The 17,635-nt window shown below is 45.3% G+C and overlaps 1 protein-coding gene across 1 annotated transcript in view; it reads right to left on the reverse strand.

Moving 5' to 3' along the window:
* Positions 1–408: 408 nt before the first annotated feature.
* The window catches only part of LOC126282179 (UDP-glucosyltransferase 2-like), a 62,079-nt gene continuing 44,852 nt past the window's right edge, over positions 409–17,635 (reverse strand). The window contains exons 6-7 of the mRNA XM_049981708.1: positions 14,569–14,788; positions 409–4,428 (exon numbers count right to left, since the gene is read on the reverse strand). Of these exons, the coding sequence (XP_049837665.1) occupies positions 4,149–4,428; positions 14,569–14,788 (500 nt within the window). The 3' untranslated portion in view covers positions 409–4,148. The remainder of the gene's footprint in view (positions 4,429–14,568; positions 14,789–17,635) is intronic.

Below are 17,635 nucleotides of genomic sequence, written 5' to 3' on the forward strand. Positions count from 1 at the left end.
TGCGGTGACGAGGCTAATTGCAGCGAGCACGGCCCAGAGGAATTTAAGTAGTCATTCTTCCCGCGTTCCATGTGCGAATGGAACGTGTAGCCATGGAATAATTTTGGCGGGCAGGCGCCGGAACGGTGTTCCGTCACTTCCCAGAAAATTTTATTTAAGCTTAGTGGAGCAAGTCGGCACCGGAGATTTAAAATAGTACACCGTGTATTAAATCGCAATGTAACTATAGCTCGCCGCCCGAAATTATTATCGTCATATATTGTTAAACTTCGTGACGAATGACATACTGCCCATGATTCTTATTTATTTTATCAACATTCTAGCACGCTTTCTTATCATCTGTACACATAATGATATAAACAAACAAAAGTAAAGCTCTAATGTATAGAATAAATGTTCAACGTGTAATTAATTGAAAAGGACTATATTTCAGAGAAGAACACAAAACTTTATTGATATTCAGTCTATTTAACAAATTTGCATAAAATATCACAACATTTACAGAAAATAGTATTAATACATGAGGTACTGTTTTCGACACAGTGCTGCAGGAAACCGTGTAACTACATTGAATTAAACTGCTCAAAGTCGGAATCAAAATTTAACAACTAATACTCATTCCGTAACAATGTCATTATTGAAACCACAGTGGTGCCCGAGGAATGGTTTCCCGACGCCACTGTTTGTGCAGAAGAGAGAAACTTAGCAAGTTATTGATCTGCATGTCAATGATAGTGGACGATGGAGGAGCATCGAAGCGAAAATTACGATGATTCAACAAAGCATGCAGTTTACAAATTATTGGAGGGAGACTGAAAACAAAGCATTAACCTGGACTGCTTTTATGGGAAACATATTTAAGCGAGCGGGTGTTTCCTTTAATATGGGAATGGAGGGTTTTAGTCAACAGCAACAAGAATTGGTCGGAAATTATTTGATGGGTGAAATGAAGAATCTAAGCTGAAGAAGCAAAGGAAGGTTACGTCCGAGGGCGATTCTGAAAAGTGGAATGGGGGAGAACACTGACAAGAACGTGTAGAAGGCCTTTCTGTGAGGCACTTAAACTTCCTCAAGGCTTAGGGGTGCAGGCAGTGACGACAAGTTAGAGACAATTACGCCGCACTCCCCCATACGGTGCGTAACAGTCGCAGGTCTGTCTGCGTCGATGCACTGACTGTACACCGCCTGGTGATGAAATATACCGACGAAAATGAGCTAAAGTTGGTCTAGCAATGCTCCATTTCTCTCAAAGTAATAGCTAACAAACAGGATAGCAATACCAGAGAAAAGATTAATAGGAGGGGCATATTATTGTTTTCTTTTCAACCCTCGTGTGTGATGGAAAAGGGATTAATTGTTTTGGTTCAAACAATGGTATGTTGATGGAGTGTGACATTGTCATGACGAAAGCACTACGATCCATATACTTGAGACTGAAGTATTTATATCAGTGTTTCATTACGCGAGGTTTTTTTATTTTATTTTATGTGATGGTCAGTTTGCATTAGCTGTGATAGTCATCAGTCTAGCAGACACAATATAATTACAACTGTAAGCAGTGTACGATGACTATAAATGATGAACAGTACTGTCCATATACGCATATAGTGCGGGCAACGGCCTTGCCACAGTGGATACACCGGTTGCCATGAGGTCACCGAAGTTAAGCGCTCTCGGGCGTGGCCGGCACTTGGATGGGTGACCATCCAGCCACCATGCGCTGTTGCCATTTTTCGGGGTGCACTCAGCCTCGTGATGCCAATTGAGGAGCTACTCGACCAAATAGTAGCGGCTCCGGTCAAAGAAAACCATCGTAACGACGGGGAGAACGGTGTGCTGACCACACGTCCCTCTTATCTGCATCCTCAACTGAGGATGATACGGCGGTCTGATGGTGCCGATGGGCCATTTGTGGCCTGAAGACGCAGTGCATATAGTTTGGGAAGGGTATGGCGTGAGAAAGAATAGTGCAATCACAGAACAACATACATGAATGAATGTATTGCTATAAGAAAGACAAAAAATGCAATTTTCAGAAACAAAATACTGTGTGATAAGACTGAAGGACTAACATTTCATATAACTTATGCTATGGTCGAATTATCGACACACAGAGCTTACAGCTGTAGCAGAGACAGCCAAGGACTTTCCTCGCTAGGTGTAGCTTGCTGCACACACACTGGCGAAGGAAAACAGGATATAAAACACTCTCGCAAATGCTGGTACACAGAAATAATTTTCACTCTGCAGTGGAGTGTATGCTGATTTGGAACTTTGTGATAGAATCAAACTGTGCCAGATCGGGGTTCAGACCTCCTGGTATCCTTGCCTTTCACTGGCAAATGCTCTATTGGTTGAGCTATTCACTGTAGGAGACGGGATTCTGGGGAAAATCAGGCTGTGAGGGCAGGTCGTGAGTTGTGCTCGGATAGCTCAGTCGGTAGAGCACTTACGCACGAGAGGCGAAGGTCCCATATTTGTGTCCCAATCTGCCAGGCACCTTCAGATGCTAGTGCAAACACTACAGTTGTATTGCAGTTGATATGGAACTTTGTAAAGGTTAACTACTGTAGCGGCGCGATCCGAGGTAAGGGTTATTTTCCGCGATTGCTATGGTTGCGGTAATGCTGCGAGCAGCCAGCACAGCGTCTCGACGCGGTATTTGTCTCGGTACGTCAACACGGCCCATTGGTCAACGATCAACGGTATTACTGTAAAGTGAGACGCTTTGGTGACGGTACAGCAAGTGATGTACGCGACACCTGGTGTGTCCAGTCAACAACGTTCCCGCCCTGGTGCATGTGAATAGTAGCCACACAGCCAGGCTAGGGCTGCGATTTGGCGATTTGTTGAGACAGCGTCCACTGTACTGTGGGCTTCTGGCATGAGACCGCCATAGATCCACCACCAGCCTGAGAGGTCCGCCGGCCTGTGTGTGTAGCTGCAGCATCAATGAGAAGAGGGTCTAACTGAGGCCCCACCAGCCACCGCACCACACGGCGTCCTCCATACGCTGGGGCGGTCTTCCAGCCTGAAGCCCAGTGGGTCAAAGCCGCCCCAACAGCAGGTGTCCACCACATAGCACGGCCACCGAGTCAAGCTGGGTGTAGCGACTGCTGGCTACGTCCCGTCCGCACATCGTGCACAGTGCATCGGGTGTTCGATATGAACTATCTACCAAAATTAAGGATTAAACTGCCACAGAGCTGTTCGTGACCTATAATAATTATAATGTCGTGTGGCTAGGGCCTCCCGTCGAGTAGACCGTTCGCCTGGTGCAGGTCTTTCGAGTTGACACCACTTCGGCGACCTGCGCGTCGATGGGGATGAAATGATGATGATTAGGACAACACAATTCCCAGTCCCCCAGCAGAGAAAATCTCCGATCCAGCCGGGAATACAATCCGGAACCTTAGGATTGACATTCTGTCACGCTGACCATTTTTTAAAAAAAATCTCTTTTCGTTCTCGAGGCGGACGTCGGAAGACACCCGTTTTAGTTCGTCGTTGACCCATTAACTCAGTTTTTTTTTATTACAGAGGGCAACTAACCACCACTCAGCTACCAGGGACGGACTTCATGACCTATGCCGCCCATCTACCTCCACTAACGAACCCGTCACCACAACACTACAATAAAAGTGGAAGGTAAGATTTCAGTGTCCCATCGAAGACGAGTTCATGTAAGGAATACAAGTTCGTGTTGAGGAAGTAATCAACTTTGTCCTTCAAAGGAACCATCGTAATATTTCCCTTAAGCGATTTACTGAAATCAGGAAAGACCGGACGTGAATTTGAGCTGGCGTCCTCCAGAATAAGAGTCCATTTTCTTACAACTGCGCCACCTTGCGCGGTAACTACCACCAATGGTCGAAAACAAATGTGTTGTCTTGAAATGCAAACAACAATGATATACATTAATTACATTCTTGCAGCTCAAACCAGTCCACTTTACTTCCGTCGATGGCAAATACCACACTTAAGGCTATTGTTTGTGGTTGTGTTTACAGTAAATCACCACATAATTAGAGTCCCGATGTTGCCTTAATGAAGGGATCATCACAATATTTGATCAATTATTCGATGCAGCATTCTTTGCGGTAACTTTGTACATCACGCTACTGTAACCTGTCGCTGGTAGGAGTGGCTCAGTGAGTCTTGAGCTTGTGCGTCCGCGCTGTGAAGGCGGCCAGCACCGTCCTGGCCACAAACCAGAGGGCGGTGACGGCAGCTGCGGCGGCGGCCAGCACGAAGGCGGTGACGTCGAGCAGCAGGAGCTGCCACCAGCGGAGGTCCAGGGCGGCGCTGCGCAGGTGCGGCGCTCCCTTGTGGCGGACCACGTACTCCAGCCACCACACCGCCGTCTCCACAGACTGCTCGCGGTGCTCGCGGAACAGCCGAGAATACTGCGCCATCCTCTCCTTGTAGCTGCAAGTAAAAGACAGACACTGAAAACTTTGGATTTTCAACTCAAACGTACAACTTTAGGACGTCACACTATCAGGTCTGAAGCTATAACAACTCCTATCAAAATAAGAACACCGAGCACGATACATGAGACAGGAAGTCACTTTGTACAGGACGGGCAAAGTAATACTGGCGCAGCAACTATTCCACGCACCTTAAGGTGCCCCTATGCTGACGATGTGAGTTCGGATGTGTTGTGTACATAGTTCCGCATAGTCAGCGCGTACACAACTTTCCCGCTAGAGCGCGCCCCGCTAAGCACAACAGCACAGGCGCAGCGCTCGTCTGTCTCCGCACTACGAGATGGTGCTGCCTTAGAGACGGACCTAATTCTGCTTCCACCGATCTACGTAATAATATGTAATGCAGCCAATGAGATTGCTGCTAGAATAGAACCTTTTCTCCTCGTGGATCACACTCGCGCAGTGATACCTGAACGCGCGAGGTATTATAACGAGTGTTCAGACCTCCAATTAGTCAGTCTGCACTTGTCTGCACCAGTCTGTACAAGTCTGCATTAGTTTGTACCAGTCTATAGTCAAGTTTCAGTCTGCACCTAAGAAGATTATCATATTCCTGTATATAGACTGTTCGCACATGATGCTGTAATTTACCGTCTAGTAAGGTCATCCGAAGACCAGTATCAGTTGCAAAGCGATTTAGAAAATATTGCTGTATGGTGTGTCAGGTGGCAGTTGACGCTAAATAACGAAAAGTGTGAGATGATCCACATGAGTTCCAAAAGAAATCCGTTGGAATTCGATTACTCGATAAATAGTACAATTCTCAAGGCTGTCAATTCAACTAAGTACCTGGGTGTTAAAATTACGAACAACTTCAGTTGGAAGGACCACATAGATAATACTGTCGGGAAGGCGAGCCAAAGGTTGCGTTTCATTGGCAGGACACTTAGAAGATGCAACAAGTCCACTAAAGAGACAGCTTACACTACACTCGTTCGTCCTCTGTTAGAATATTGCTGCGCGGTGTGGGATTGACGGAGGACATCGACAGGGTGCAAAAAAGGGCAGCTCGTTTTGTATTATCACGTTATAGGGGAGAGAGTGTGGCAGATATGATACACGACTTGGGATGGAAGTCATTACAGCATAGACATTTTTCGTCGCGGCGAGACCTTTTTACGAAATTTCAGTCACCAACTTTCTCTTCCGAATGCGAAAATATTTTGTTGAGCCCAACCTACATAGGTAGGAATGATCATCAAAATAAAATAAGAGAAATCAGAGCTCGAACAGAAAGGGCTAGGTGTTCGTTTTTCCCGCTCGCTGTTCGGGAGTGGAATAGTAGAGAGATAGTATGATTGTGGTTCGATGAACCCTCTGCCAAGCACTTACATGTGAATTGCAGAGTAGTCATGTAGATGTAGATGTAGAAGATAAATGTATAGACACTTTTTCAAGTATCAGAGATATGTGAGAATAAGATTAACGTACCAAGACCAAAGGAACTTCAGATTGTCAATTTTGGTCACCATCAATCTGTTACTCTAAGCGTGCAAGTGGCATTTCTATCGTCTGACCTGATGTCAGAAGATAAACACGCCACGATAAGACCACGTGACATATTGCTGACACTCGCCTACTTCGTTAGAGCGACAAGTCAAGTAATCTGATGGTGTGTGTACCGAAAGTCTTACAGTTCGCACACCACAGGATGCCTCCCTTAAGACACATGGAATACTCGTATTTTAGTCGGGCTAGTCTTATTGTGACTGCCCTTCACTATAAAATATACACACGACAATATGAGCAGCTTGCAGTTAAGGAAAGCAAGTAGAAAATTTGAAACGGAATTAAAAGTAAAGGACAAATAAAACTTGGAGGTTGCCACTGACATTGTAATTCTATCACAGATGGCAGAGAACGTGGAAGAGCAGTTGAAAAGAAGTTATAAGAAGAACATCCACAAACGTGAAACAAAGGTAATGGAATGCAGGAAATTAGCTGAGGAAATGAGACAGTGAAAGTAATAGATGAGTTTTGCTATTTGAGCATTAAAAAGGCAAATGGAAGATGAAGTAGAGAGCGAAACAGCAATAGCAAGAAAAGCATTTAGGAAAAACCTAAATTTGTTAACATCAAACATAAAGTGTTAGGAAGCCTCTTCTATAGGTATTTATTTGGACTATGGCACTGTATAGAAGTTAAACTTGGATGGTGACCATTAAACCAAGAATAGAATACTACAGAAAAATGGTGCAGATCGACTAACTAATGAATAGGTACTGAGTCGAATTGAAAAACAGATATTTGTGGAACTCGAACTAAAGAAGGAACTGGTTGATGGTATACGTTCCGAAGCATCCAGCAATCATCAGTTTGTTGATCGAGGGAAGTGTGGGGGATAAAAACTGTAGAAGGATGCCAAGACTTCAAACCAAAGAGCAGACGCAAATGGACGTTTGTTGCAGTGGCTGTGCGGAGATGAAGACGCTTCCGCAGGATAGCCTATAGTGGAGAGAAGCATCAAAGCATCCGTCAGGCTGAATACCAGAGCAAGATTGTGTTCTAGCACGTAATAATACATACACTATGTAATCAAAAGTATCCGAACACTCCCAACTGCATATGTTTTTCGTATCACGAGCATTGTGCTGCCACCTACTGCCAGGTACTCCATATCAGCGACCTCAGTAGTCATTAGACATCGTGAGAGAGCAGAATGAGGCGCTCCGCGGAACTCACGGACTTCGAACGTGGTCAGCTGAATCGGTGTTGCGTCTGTACGCGAGATTTCTATACTCCTAAACATCCCTAGGTCCATTGTTTCCGATTCGAGAGTGAAGTGGAAACGTGAAGGGACACGGACAGCACAAAAGCGTACAGGCCCACCACGTCTGTTGACTAACAGAGACCGCCGACAGTTGAAGAGGGTTGTAATGTCTAGTAGGCAGATATCTATTCAGACCACCACACAGAAATTCCAAACTGCATCAGGATCCACTGCAAGTACTATGACAGTTAGGCGGGAGGTGAGAGAACTTGGATTTGCTAGTTCCATCGGCTACTCATAAGCAACACATGACGACGGTAAATGGCAAATGACGACTCACTTTGTGTAATGATTGACGATTGAATAGTGGAAAAACGTTGTGTGGACTAACGAATCACGGTACACAATGTGGCGATCCGATGGCCGAGACTAGATATGGAAAATGGCCCGTGAACATCATCTGCCAGCGTGTGTAGTGATAACAGTAAAATTCGAAGGCGGTGATGTTATGGTGTGGTCGTGTTTCTCATGGAGGGGGCTTGCACCTCTTGTTGTCTTGGGTGGCACTATCACAGCACAGGCTTACATAGCACCTTGTTGCTACCCACTGTTGAAGAGTAATTTGGGGATAGCGATTGATTCTTTCAACACGATCCAGCACATGTTCATAATGCACGGCCTGTGGCGGAGTGGTTACACGACAATAACATCCCTGTAATGGACTGGCCTGCACAGAGTTCTGACCTGAATCCTGTAGAACTCCTTTAGGATGTTTTGGAACGCCGACTTCGTGCCAGGCGTCACCGACCGACATCGATACCTCTCCTCAGTGCAGCACTCCGTGAAGAATGGGCTGTCATTCCCCAAGAAACCTTCCAGCGCCTGATTGAACGTATGCCTGCGAGAGTGGAAGCTGTGATCAAGGCTAAGGGTTGGCCGACACGATATTTAAAAATGGTTCAAATGGCTCTGAGCACTATGGGACTTAACATCTGAGGTCAGCAGTCCCCTAGAACTTAGAGCTACTTAAACATAACTAACCTAAGGACATCACACACATCTATGCCCCAGGCAGGATTCGATCCTGCGACCGTAGCGGTCGCGCGGTTACGGACTGAAGCGCCTAGATCCGCTCGGCCTCAGCGGCTGGCACGATATTGAATTCTAGCAATACCGATGAAAGGTGCCACGAACTTGTAAGTTATTTTCAGCCAGGTGTCCGGATATTTCTGATCACGTAGTGTACGTATTTATCATTACATAACAGTACGTGTTGTGACTTTGAGATTCAGTACGATGTGCAACCACAAGCGCTGTGATGAGAGCATCTAAATAACTTGGCATGGAATCGAGAGGAGCCTGCACAAGGTCGTGGAATGTTTGCTCAATGAGAACGGGTCAGACTCTGCGTACCATTAACTTTGGTAGCAGCAGTACTGTGACGATCAAATTGCTAACCAACTACATCCCACACATACTCGATGAGCGACATGCCAGGTACTGTGCATGTAAAAAGGGCAGTGGTAGAAGCCAAGTGGATGGCAATCGTTACATTTAAACCCGGCGTCAGAAGTATTCTGATGGAGTGGCAGTAACCTCAGTGAGGAAGTTGTTTTCTGCTCGGATTGAGCTCAGCACATCTGGTGCAAAGCCGCTCATCAATACGAGCTGCCAGATTATGCCTAACATACATGAGAGTATTTCGGTATGAAATGCGTAAGCGAGATTAATCGAAAAACAATGGGAATTTGCTGATTTCCACATTTTTCTCTTGCCTGCGACCTAGTGGTGCTGGATTGCTATTATATTCCCCCAGTCGTCGTCATATAAACTAACGTATGGCGGGTATGGTGTTTGCGTTTGTGTCCCACAGCCTATTTCTGCTTAATTCACTAAAGGGACTGTTCATCTTAATGTCACACTTCGATATACATATAACCTTTAACAGTATCAGCCCTCGTGCTTTGACAGGGAATGAAATGTAACACAGGATTCTATTAAGAATTTTAAGACACCATCTTTCCTGCACTCATGGCCCCCAAGAACCATTATTCCTCTAGTGCACGATCTCGTCATGACAGACCCCTATGGCTCATAAGGTTTCAGCTGTTATCGACCTGCATCGTTCTCAACGTAAATTTTGCGGCAGCTTTCATCAAAGTCAACTATGCACCATCAGCTTTCATCAATTGTAGTGTCACCGCCAGACACCACACTTGCTAGGTGGTAGCCTTTAAATCGGCAGCGGTCCGATAGTATACGTCGGACCCGTCTGTCGCCACTATCAGTGATTGCAGACCGAGCGCCGCCATACGGCAGGTCTAGAGAGACTTCCTAGCACTCGCCCCAGTTGTACAGCCGACTTTGCTAGCGATAGTTCACTGACAAAATACGCTCTCATTTGCCGAGACGATAGTTAGCATAGCCTTCAGCTACGTCATTTGCTACGACCTAGCAAGGCGCCATATTCAGTTACTATTGATATTGTGAATCATGTACCGTCAAGAACGACATTCATCATTAATGGATTAAAGTTAAGTATTCCACCAGCTACGTCCGTTTTTCTAAATTCTAGTTTCCTTGTCCTGTTCTAGACCTCACGCCAGCCTGCGTGAGCTAAAACGCGTGCCTTTCGGCTTCCTCTAGTAACACCGTGTTGGCTCTTCTGCCAACCACAACATTAATATCTGTACGTCCGGACCCACGTATGTATATATAACACACCTCATATTTCTCATAGGCTGGTCAAATACGTAACGCAACAGACGACACCGCAGAACTGCAAACCTATATTCTACACGACACTGTCTTCTGAATTCTTCATCTGCATATACAATGCATCAAGACGGGTGTATCATCAATTCTTGGTGCAGTAAACTTCATTACAACAGCAATTAACATGCGCTCAGAAAGCATAACTTTAGATCAGACACCTTATTTGTTTTAACACAGTGAACTATATTAGGACAATTCTGTATAGCTGACTTTGAATAAGCTTCTCCAAACTTTCCAACACAAATAGCGGAATCTTTGTTAGCGAAACAGCTAACAAACTGTAACTGGGTTCGGCATCTTTCCTTGATTGTGTACATTATAAATGCATTATATCTTCCAGTAGAAATTACGATAATGTTGCGTAGACACCAGCATTAATAAATTTGGCACTTCAGATCTGCACGTTCGTCCTTACATACCGCATTTGCTTGTTCACCTGCACTGATACCTTTTACTAACCATTAAAGCATAATGCCTGGTCGTTGTCTATGTCTGCATAATCTGTCCAGCTTACATACAGAACAGTATCAGTGAGAGACTGGGGAGAAGAAGGAATAGTTTTATTCAGTCCTGATATTTTCTTGGTTATCTTTTAACAATATTTAGCAAGACCTTAGATGAATAACTAACTAATTTTATAATATGACGGTAAACATGCTTCATTGGAAAACAGTATAAATTCAACTATTCATTGCACAAACTGTAAAGGTTTTCAGTTACAATGAGCTAATCCATCTTTTTTAACTGGTCGAGCGTTTCAGAGAACTGGGCAATAAATTAGCAGCAGTAAGCCTAAATTCCTTCTACTGTACACTCACGTTCAGACAAAAAAGCAGATCACCTAGAACGACCAGAGATAGAACGTTCATATTGACAGGACACGTACATTAGTATGTTCTACAGAAATGATTAGCATTTGAACCATGTCGCAGGTTCAAGTTCAACATCGATATCGCCGCGCAACACCACCTACCGGTAAAATATGCACGCGGCTCTCGTTGTCGCTATAAACCGAAGGTGCTGGGTCAGTGTGACTTGAACAGACGTGTAGGGTGCCTCGCAGAGATATGTGCGAATCGTACCGCCAGATCAATGAGTCTGAAAGAGCGTGCGCCGGCCGGAGTAGGCGAGCGGTTCTAGACGCTACAGTCTGGAACCGCGCGACCGCTACGGTCGCAGATTCGAATCCTGCCTCGGGCATGGATGTGTGTGATGTTCTTAGGTTAGTTAGGTTTAAGTAGTTCTGAGTTCTAGGGGACTGATGACCTCAGATGTTGAGTCCCATAGTGCTCAGAGCCATTTGAACCATTTTTTTGGAAACAGGGTGCATTATTGGCGTGAGAGAATGTGAAGCATGCATCCGGGAAACTACTGTTCGTGCGGGACGAATTGTTTGGGCAGTGCAACGGGTGTGTGCAGAATGGTTAACGGGAGGGCATAGAATACGACGAGATGGGTCACGTCGCACAACCCAGGCTACTCCCTGAGAAGATCGACACCTCGTCCGAATGGTATGGCAGGACAGACCTACGTCCTCCTAGGCTCTGTCGCAACAGTGGAACAATGGAATATATCAAACACTATCACTGGTGACAAACCGCCGCTGTTTATTACGGTATGGGTTACGTGTGCTTCTTCCACTTCTCCGACTACCTTTGACGAATGTGCAGAAACATGCTAAATAGCAATGATGTATGGAACGACGCCACTGGGGTCAGGAATGGCATCAGATAGCGATTCTGGAGGAATTCTGGCTCTGAATATCCGAAAATGATGGCTGCATTTTTGTTCCACGCAGACAGCGTGAGCGGAATCAGAGTGACTGTATTCACACAAGCCACATAGCGCCAGCTTAACGTCTTATAATGTGGGGTGCTATCGGGTGCAAGCACAGACCACAGTCCTTGCGTGTCCAGGGCTCTGTGATCATCGTGACGTATGTGAACGACAGCCAGCGACCCATACCCACACTCTTGTTGCGCAACACCCCAGACGCCATTTTTCAGCAAGACAATGCATGACCGCATCTTGGTGCACAAACACTTGAATTTTGGTGCCATAGGATGTCAGCCTTTTGCCCTGGCCCGCCAGATCACCTGACTTGTCAAGAATCGAAAATGTGTGGGATATATTGAAACGACAGGCGCAGATCTGTGACCTAGCGCCAGCTGCCACAGATTAAATTCGGAACCAAGAAAATGCAGCATTGATGGCTACATCACTGAACACCATTCGCACATGATAAGCGTTGATGGCATCACGGATGGAGCAAGTTACCAAGGGCCTTGGCGGACCCTGTGCCTGCTAGGCAACAGGACACGCACTGAACCGAGACCACTGCATTGCTAATCATTTCTGTACAACATACTAATGTACACGTCGTGTGAATACTGTAACACGTCATGGTCTCCTGACCTTCATTGCTTACATATTCCGCTCTCACTATCATATTCCGCACATCAAGAAGCTTCATTCGAACCCAAACTCGATAAGATAAAGTCAATGTTATATGAATTCATGTAAACGATATGCAAATAACTAATGAATCGCAAGTGCGCACCGTGGATGAAATACTCGAGGCAGGGGTACACACATTCATTCCAGACACGACGGTCACAGGAGCTTTTAGTTCGAGAGAGGCAACCGCACCCCAGGAGGCCAGTCCCAACACATCTACGTCGGTCGGTGGCCGCCCGTGGAGCGGACAGCGTTCGCCTGAGGGAAAGGAGGAACGACCCCTTGATCGGCGTAAAAGCAAATTCCGGTACACTGTGTGGGAGCGGCTAGCCTACGCATTCTGTACACATAGCATGCAGTTTCAGAGATTTTCACAGGGACACAGCAAATGACAAACGCTGATACTACAGATTTCAGGATTGGTCGCCTTAAACGAAAAGTCATTCTCCCGTTTTAGAAGAGCAATGCTGATTGGCAGACGATGTTACTGACGCCTTGAGCTGAAGGAGTAATGGAAGAGACCGAAAGATATACCCCTTCACGTCTGGCGTGGAGAGGCGCCGTTCCGTTGTCGCTCTTGGAGCGAGGAACAAGTCTCTCCTCAGTACTTCACTGGGAGAGCACCTCTGTCGAGAGCGAATCGGAGTGCGACTCTCTATATTGAGTCCTTGCGATTAAGCGTTGTTCACTGTGTTGGCCAACACACTTATTGTGCAGTGTGAACGGACAGAGTTATAGTTAAACGCCTGCGAGCGAATTTTTGAGTGGCATAGCGGTGGACTGGTTACCTCATAGGTGTACCACGCCAATAGTTAGACTAGGGGCGAATAGGAGTCCTTGACTTCATCAAGGTGTAGGGAGAGTTTTATTGGTGAAGGTCAATCCAGATAGAGCGAGAGTTATCTTATTTGTCAGTAGCGAGTGGCGCAGACAGCAGTCACCGCAGCTTACGGTATTGTGCGCTACAGCTCTTGTAAGCCCCAGATTTCTTCCACAACAGTGCACTTCACTGCATTTATTTATTTATTTATTTATTTAACCTAGCAAGATTAGGGCCATCAGGCCCTCTCTTACATCTAACCAGGCATTCTGCTTATTTTACAGTCTTATGTTTTAGTAGGCATGTTAAACTAAATCTAATACAAAAAGTGAGATAAACAATTAGAAAGGTACACCTCGAAAAATACATTATTGAAGAGAAAGATTTTAGATAGGAGTGCTGGCAGCAGGGAGTATGAGGGAGACTCATGGTGAAGGGAGGAGAAGAATAGAGAGACATGATGAAACATAATTAAGGAAAATATAAAGGAAAAGGAGACTGTGTGGCTAATAGAGATAGATGAAGAGGAAGGCATCTCAGGAGCAAGATAGGAGACGCTAGCTTTGCTATTTGACAGATGAGAGGATTGGCCTTGCACATTAATTTTGTGGAGAATTTTATGCGGATGATAGTAGGAAATGCTTCAACTTCTTCTTAAAAGCAACAGGCATTTCACACGTGACAGCCTCGACCGTACCTAGCAACATTCTAAAGGATAATTATTCGAACAGGTGCAGCTCTCAGCCATTGTGCCAGGTCAGTAACAATCTTAAACTTTGTGTAGAAATTTGATTAGCGAATCCCATCATTAAGGGGTAACTTCACATTCCGCAAAGAACCCGGAAAAAATTTGTTCAGTTCATAACTAAAAGTGTCATCGTGATTTCTCAGAAGTTTTGCAAAAAATAATAATTTTCGTAAGTTTCATGTTTTTCTTACACTAACTAGCACTACTCTAGTACCCAAGTATCCCAATAGTTACGTAAGAAATTTTGTGAATTTTTGTGTCATTACCTTATAGCGGACGACTCCAGAAGATATTTATTCAGGCATTTCTCTTTAGAACGTTAGGAGCTACTGTCTGACTTCTGTAGTAGTGTGGGGGTGGAAATTGCAACTTGCAGGAGCCACACTGTAAAGGGTACATCTCAGATTAATCTGTTGCTCAGAATGACGGAATAGCACCCACACATTCATCACAGAATATGAATGTTCTATATCTACTCGTTCAAGATGTTCTGTTTTTTTTTCTGAACATGAGTGTATCTTTGTGGACCGTGCTTATAATAAAGACGTCTATCATTTACGCTACTTACCTGGGGTCTTCCACAACTTTGTGTATGGCATCAAGGACAGATTCCTTGGTGATGTCCTTGAGGTAAATTCGGACACCAATACCTGCTGCGTTTATCTTGGCGCAGTTGTGACGCTGGTCAGAGAAGAACGGTACGGCGATCAGCGGTATGGACCGGAACGCTGCTTCGTTTAAGCTCTGTATACCGCCTTGCATGATGAACAGTTTCACTTTTGGGTGAGCTGGAAAAACGTAAGCTTCGTTAGTTTCAGGCAGCACAGGTTTTTCAGAACCACTAAAAACTCTTTCTTAATCTACAGCTGTCAAAGAATAGGAGTCGTTTCGCAAATTATAGACGTCTGCCGATGGCGAGATGCTCTGTTTTTCTAATGAGAAGTGTGGTGTCACCGCCAGACACCACACTTGCTAGGTGGTAGCCTTTAAATCGGCCGCAGTCCGTTAGTATACGTCGGACCCGCGTGTCGCCACTATCAGTGATTGCAGACCGAGCGCCGCCACACGGCAGGTCTAGTCTAGAGAGATTCCCTAGCACTTGCCCCAGTTGTACAGCCGACTTTGCTAGCGATGGTTCAGTGTCTACATACGCTTTAATTTGCCGAGACGACAGTTTAGCATAGCCTTCAGCTACGACCCAGCGAGACGCCATATTCAGTTGCTACGAATGTATTCTGAACAAATAATATTGTGAATCATGTACCTTCAAGAACGACGTTCATCATTAATGGATTAAAGTTAAGTATCAAACTAAATACGTCCACTTTCTGCATTATAATTCCTTGTCATGTTCGAGACCTCACGTCAGTATAGTCCTTCCCTCCTCACGCCAGCCCGCGTGAGCTAAAAAGCGTGCATTTCGGCCTCCTCTAGTAACACGGTGTTGGCTCTTCTGCCAACACAACAAGAAGTAATCTTCACACTAATTTGTGTCTCTGGATTTAATATTTTCTGTATCACATGGATTGTTTTTTGCGTTCTGCAGAGACGATATTGTACTGGTGTATAGGACATATAAATTCCCCCAGCAAGGCATTTAGATGAGTTTTTAATTTATTGGCATCTCGCCATTGTCATACAAGCATACTTGATATAAAATAATTAATGTGCTCTATCATGAACAGTCTGTTTTTATTAACGTGGTGGTGTATGTTGCGTATACGAAAAACGAAAGGACATAAGTTGAAAATCCTTGTAATACCTCCGTGTAGTATCCTGCTGGTAAAATCACATCTTTTTCGCCGTCTGTCTATGCTGCATGCCACAGAGGTTTTAACTTTTTTGACGGAATAAAAGGAGCCGCCTATGTTGGGAATGGTGATGCACGTAGCGTGAAAGCATTTCCATCTTAATGATTTTTTTCCATTTCCGGGGAAAATTAATTCTTAGAGTTCTGTGACATGACTAAGAGAAAAAAATGGTACACACACGTGACTTCGTTGGCTCTGTGTGGAAGGCGTCGTTGAGTCCGCGGCTTGTTCAAAATTTTCAGAGTACATAAATCCTATTGGCTCAATCTCTCTCACTTTTAAGATTTGGCGTTCATCTGTTGCAGAACCATGTCGTGGAACTGGAGAAGTCTCCTGGTTCTGCGTGACCGCTTGTTGGATTGGGAATAATGAGACAGAGGAGGGTAGGAGATTGCTTGATTGAGTTACGTACTTTTGAACCGCAGTCTCTGTGTTCAAAATTGGTTCAAATGGCTCTGAGCACTATGGGACTCAACATCTGAGGTCACCAGTCCCCTAGAACTTAGAACTACTTAAACCTAACTAACCTAAGGACATCACACACATCCATGCCCGAGGCAGGATTCGAACTTGCGACCGTAGCAGTCGCGCAGTTCCGGATTGAGGTGCCTAGAACCGCTCGGCTAGCGCGGCCGGCTCTCTGTGTTCATTAGGCAGTGAGTTTCCGGTCTGGCAAGAAGAAAGCCAAGTTGTAGAGTGTTCATACCGGCACACTGGTCTTTAGATTTTCGGGCAGTAAAGGCTTGGATTTTTAATTCGGTGGAGCGGTGACTTGAGGTTAGGACAGGAGAGAGACTCTTAAGAGACGTGTGATGGGACGAACCATGATGCCGCTGGAAGTATGTGTGCAGTCGAGCATCAGATGCGGAGAGGGGGCTGGAACCGTGTCCTCAAGTCGCTACAGCCGCCGCGCCGCGTGCTGTATTCACCCCTCACCCCTCCCCCGCTCCTTGTGTCGCACCCGCTGATGCCCTTCAGACGTGGAGTAGACTCGCCTCTTCCAGGAGAACAGAAACCTGTTTCATAGTCGCGCACCGAGCTGGTTACTCTCAGGGCGCCTTTTGGCAATCTCGTCGTGTTCGCCTTTATCTTTCCGTGTGCTTTCAGTACGTAACAAACAACTTAGGCAGTCACTTGTTATGTCCGAGGATTATTAACGAAACTGTGTTTCATCCTCCCAACCCACCTACGCCAAGGTTGTGTGTTAGAGTTATGATTCCTGACATGTCTGCCAATTGTTCTTTTTAATGTATGAATGGTTAATTTTCATGTTTAAAGCCAATAAATGTATTTTTATAACGACTTTTTTCCCTCTCGTTACTAAGAGATCTCTCCTCCAATTAATTTGTCTGCATGAGTCGTGTGGCTTCCGTTAGTTTCGTGCTTAATTGAACCACCTCTATTAATATTCATTCAAATAAGAAATATTTTACCGGCCGGAGTAGCCGTGCGGTTCTAGGCGCTACAGTCTGGAGCCGAGCGACCGCTACGGTCGCAGATTCGAATCCTGCCTCGGGCTTGGATGTATGTGATGTCCTTGGGTTCGTTAGGTTTAATTAGTTCTAAGTTCTAGGCGACTGATGACCTCTGAACTTAAGTCGCATAGTGATCAGAGCCATTTGAACCATTTTTAAGAAATATTTTGGAAATTTGTGGTAACTTCCTGTGGGATAAAACTGCTGAAGCCATCATTCCCTGCCGGCCGGGGTGGCCGAGCGGTTCTAGGCGCTACAGTCTGGAGCCGAGCGACCGTTACGGTCGCAGGTTCGAATCCTGCCTCGGGCATGGATGTGTGTGATGTCCTTAGGTCAGTTAGGTTTAAGT

This window comes from Schistocerca gregaria, chromosome 7 (assembly GCF_023897955.1).
Source record: "Schistocerca gregaria isolate iqSchGreg1 chromosome 7, iqSchGreg1.2, whole genome shotgun sequence".
Lineage (NCBI taxonomy): Eukaryota > Metazoa > Arthropoda > Insecta > Orthoptera > Acrididae > Schistocerca > Schistocerca gregaria.